Below are 4,617 nucleotides of genomic sequence, written 5' to 3'. Positions count from 1 at the left end.
CTACCACTAAAGCCAAGCACACGAGGGGGAGCTCCGCAGTCTCACTAGGCCAGCCTGTCACGCCCCCAGCATTCCTCATCAGTGCGGGGCCACGGTATATGTTGTCACCATTCCCAGAGATAAAACCGTTTCCTCGGCACTCACGTTAATATAATTTGCATTGATGTAATCGTCCCCACCAAGTAATATGACTCGAGTAGCATCATCTGTAGAGAGAAGAGAAGGCAGAGGGGAGTCAAACGCAGGTTACTGGTGGTCTATGTTCATATTCTGTGCACAGAGCCGAGGAAAATACTTATATGAGCCGAGTTCAGCTCAGGAGGAGAGATCAGAGCACAGACGTAGGAGGAGAGATCAGAGCACAGACGTAGGAGGAGAGATCAGAGCACAGACGTAGCAGAGATCCTAAACTGACAAAGAGGAACTACGCCCCTCCCCCTCCCAGGTATTTTAAAACCCCCACAACAACTCTTCTTGCTGATCTGGGGACATCGTGGCAGCTTCTTCCAGGAATGGCGAGGCATGGGCATCCCTTCAGGACTGAGCAGCGCTCATGTGACGACGTGTGAACGCCGTACTGTGATCTCAGCCTGTGTCATGAGGCGCCCCCTAGTGGGCATGTAAATGACAGGCTGGGCCCACAGGAAATGGGCAGAATGATAGAGTGTCATTCTGCCCTGATAAGGAGCGCTGGCGCTGGACCGGACAGGAAGCCGGGGACATCACTGACGTGTGGAGAGGGAAGGTAGAGATTGGCAATATTTTGAGAAGGGGCCCCCCAAAAAAACAAAAACAAAACGGGAGTAGCATTTTGAAGGCTCGTAATTTGCATTCCCAGGTCCCGAGTACCCAGAGGGATGGGAAACACCTTTTATATTTCCTCATGCTTACACTAGCGTCCCCTCCATACCAGACCCGTACCACCCGTGGAAGTAAATATCCCAGCGCGCACAGCCACCTGTGGCCAGGAGTGCATGATGGGACTTGTGGTCCCACAGAAGATGGAGAGCAGCAGCTATGTTGTCCATGGCCAGTGGCGGACGCTTGGGGCGGCATCGAACGCAGACGATCCACTTTTACTTACAAGGCGAAATGTCTCTGTATCGGTTCTTACAGACGTTCTGAGGTAATTTGGCACATGACATGGTCATCCCCGGCTTCCTCCTGTACAATTGCTGAAAGAGACAAAGAGGAGGAGGATATCTGTCTTTTTTCGTGAAAAGAAATAAATAAGACGCTGTCTTATTTTCGGGGAAACACGGTATAACATGGGGGGAGGGATTCTATAGCCCTCAGAGATGGCTAGGAACAATGTAACTGATAAGGGTGCGGCACAGGAAGATATCAGCTTACAGGATTTGTGGCAGGATCAATAGGTATTTTTTGCATTTATTGAACAAGACACAATCCACAGATGAAAAGGGGGAGACACAAGTTCCCTGTTAGGGTTTCAATTAGGGATGCTCCGATACCGGTATCAGTGCGAGTTCTTGTATTTGCACCAAATGCTCCGATACCAAAACTTCTCCCTGACTGGCAGTGCCGAGGGAGCATGGAGCCGGCTTTCTTTCCAATCAGGAAGTCAGGTGGTGGGTTATGACCCGCCTCCTGATTGGCTAGGAAGCCATCTTCACTTGCTGCTAGGCAGCCTGGCTTCCTAACCGATCAGGAAGCCAGGCGGCATGTGATGACCTGCCTTCCTGATTGGTTAGGATGCCAGGCTGTCTAGGAACAAGTGAAGCTGGCTTCCTAACCAATCAGGAAGCCAGGCAGCACGTCATGACTCACGTCCCGGTTTCCTGATTGGTCAGGAAGCCACACTGCTTAGCAACAAGTGAAGACGGCTTCTTAGCCAGTCAGGAAGCCGGGAGGCAGGTCATCACCTGCCGCCCAGCTTCCGGATTGGCTAGGAAGCCGGCTTCACTTGCTGCTAGGTAAACTGGCTTCCTGACTAATCAGAAAGCCAGACGGCACCTCACGACTCGCCTCCCGGCTCCCTGATTGGTCAAGAAGCCAGGAAGTCTCGGCAAGTGAAGCCGGTGTTCTTTCGCTAGAATACCGGCTTCACAGGCAATCAGGAAGCCGGGCGACGGGTCATGATCTGTCGCCCGACTACCTGATAGTCAAGGCACGCGGTACCGGTACTCGGCGAGTACTGGGGAAAAAAATACTGGTGCTCGATACCGAAAAAAACGGTATCGGTGGATTCCTAGTTTGAATACACTAAAAGAGCCAACAGGACAGATTGTAGACCTTAACGGCTGCAGGTCGGTTCAATGAAAATATAAGAACCGGGGGACACTGAAGTCGGGAGGGGGGCAGTGGAATGGCCCACCAACAATCTACCCATAGCGGGGATATCCCTTTAAAGCGGAGAGACCCTTTAAGTGAGTGTGGCCATTACATCAAATTGAGCCAGGACGTTCCCATTGAGCAGACCCTCAGCCAGCTGGATCATGGACTCCCTCAGGGCATCGTCCTCGGAGTGAATGCTGTCTCTGGGCGTCTTCTCCGGGATGTACTGGAAGTCCGGCTCGTTTTCCATCCTCTCTTCTACGATATCGTAAACCGCTGAGGACGCAACGCAGAGACACATCATCAGAAACTGAAACATGAAAGCTGGAGGAGTTCAATCAGCTTATATTAAGACTTCCCTGGTTATCCCCCCTCCCCCCCTCCCCCCCAGCATGATAGTGTTCAGGCGCAGTCACATGGGGATGGTCACATGGTTCCCTATAGGGTGGGAGAGCTGCACGCAGATGGTGGAACTCCTCTCTGCAGCCTCCAGCCTGGCCATGGTGCTTGAGATGACCTACCAGCCAAAGAAAGAAGACAGACCTGCAGGTATTGGACTTTCGGCCTCCCGGGTTATACTGCGTGATCTTGTAAGGAAATCATAATTGGGCTTTAATATTCGGGTACCACTGAAAGGTTCGCCTGTTGGATTGGAAAACCATGGGACCGCAGTGGACGTGCAGAGTATAGGACGCGCGTGCTTACCGTTGGGTCGGACCAGCAGGACGAGCTCTCCCGAGTGCCTCTCGCAGCTCGCCTTGATGAACATGACCACCTGGTCGTGCGTATGCTCGGAAATGTCCCGTCCGTTGATCAGTACAACCTGATCTCCTTCATTCAGACGCGGGACGCACAGGTCAGCCTGTATGAGGGGGAAGATGGGACAAACTTCAGATGCAGACAAGTCCACGCACAAGATAAAGAGAACACATATCCCGGTGTCAGTTCTCGGGGGATGGGTGACGTTCAGGAGATCAATAAACGGAGATGTCCCCTGCACGCCACGCAGCAATAGAGACCAGAAGTAATAGTGGTGCTTGTAGCGATGTCCACGGATTGCGCCGTGCGTACAACAAGGAGTATCACCAGCATCCGCGGGATGAAATAAATCTTCTTTTTATTGAAGAAACAAGTCACGTGTTGAATAGCAGATGTTTCAGAACCAAGCAGGGTCCCCTCACCAGTGGCGCAGGGTCCCCTCACCAGTGGCGCAGGGCCCCCTCACCAGTGGCGCAGGGCCCCCTCACCAGTGGCGCAGGGCCCCCTCACCAGTGGCGCAGGGTCCCCTCACCAGTGGCGCAGGGTCCCCTCACCAGTGGCGCAGGGTCCCCTCACCAGTGGCGCAGGGCCCCCTCACCAGTGGCGCAGGGCCCCCTCACCAGTGGCGCAGGGCCCCCTCACCAGTGGCGCAGGGCCCCCTCACCAGTGGCGCAGGGCTCCCTCACCAGTGGCGCAGGGTCCCCTCACCAGTGGCGCAGGGTCCCCTCACCAGTGGCGCAGGGTCCCCTCACCAGTGGCGCAGGGTCCCCTCACCAGTGGCGCAGGGCCCCCTCACCAGTGGCGCAGGGCCCCCTCACCAGTGGCGCAGGGCTCCCTCACCAGTGGCGCAGGGTCCCCTCACCAGTGGCGCAGGGTCCCCTCACCAGTGGCGCAGGGTCCCCTCACCAGTGGCGCAGGGTCCCCTCACCAGTGGCGCAGGGCCCCCTCACCAGTGGCGCAGGGCCCCCTCACCAGTGGCGCAGGGCTCCCTCACCAGTGACGCCGGGCTCCCTCCCCAGTGACGCCGGGCTCCCTCACCAGTGACGCCGGGCTCCCTCCCCAGTGACGCCGGGCTCCCTCCCCAGTGACGCCGGGCTCCCTCCCCAGTGACGCCGGGCTCCCTCACCAGTGACGCAGGGCTCCCTCACCAGTGACGCAGGGCTCCCTCACCAGTGACGCAGGGCTCCCTCACCAGTGACGCCGGGCTCCCTCACCAGTGACCTATGTCTGCCCTGAGGAAGGAACCCTGCGTGGTTCCGAAACGTTGGCGATTCAAAACGTGACCTGCTTCTTCAATAAAAAGAAAATTTGGGTTTATTTCATCTCATGGGTGCTGGTGATCCTCATTGCGGTTTACTGGAGAGTCAGGGAGGTCTCTACTCCTTGTGGGTGGGCAACCATGTCCATTGTGGCCCCAATAACCAATACAGGGAAAGGTCACCTACCGATGTCCCTGGGGCCACCCGGGATACAATGACCGGCATCTTCTGATCAAATCCACCCTGCAAGGAAAAGAAATAGAATGAATGGCGGAAATGAGTGAATGCGTCCAGGATGGAAAAC

At 55.7% G+C, this 4,617-nt stretch overlaps 1 protein-coding gene across 1 annotated transcript in view; it reads right to left on the bottom strand.

The window, feature by feature from the left end:
- Positions 1-4,617, bottom strand: part of PTPN4 (protein tyrosine phosphatase, non-receptor type 4) — an 82,144-nt gene that overhangs the window by 25,363 nt on the left and 52,164 nt on the right. The window contains 5 exon segments of the mRNA XM_018568721.1: positions 145-206; positions 1,085-1,175; positions 2,405-2,571; positions 3,001-3,157; positions 4,500-4,556. Of these exon segments, the coding sequence (XP_018424223.1) occupies positions 145-206; positions 1,085-1,175; positions 2,405-2,571; positions 3,001-3,157; positions 4,500-4,556 (534 nt within the window).

This window comes from Nanorana parkeri, unplaced genomic scaffold, assembly GCF_000935625.1.
Source record: "Nanorana parkeri isolate BGI_ZX_2015 unplaced genomic scaffold, ASM93562v1 scaffold1233, whole genome shotgun sequence".
NCBI classification, from domain to species: Eukaryota; Metazoa; Chordata; class Amphibia; order Anura; family Dicroglossidae; genus Nanorana; species Nanorana parkeri.
This window is presented reverse-complemented; position numbering and strand designations above follow the sequence as displayed.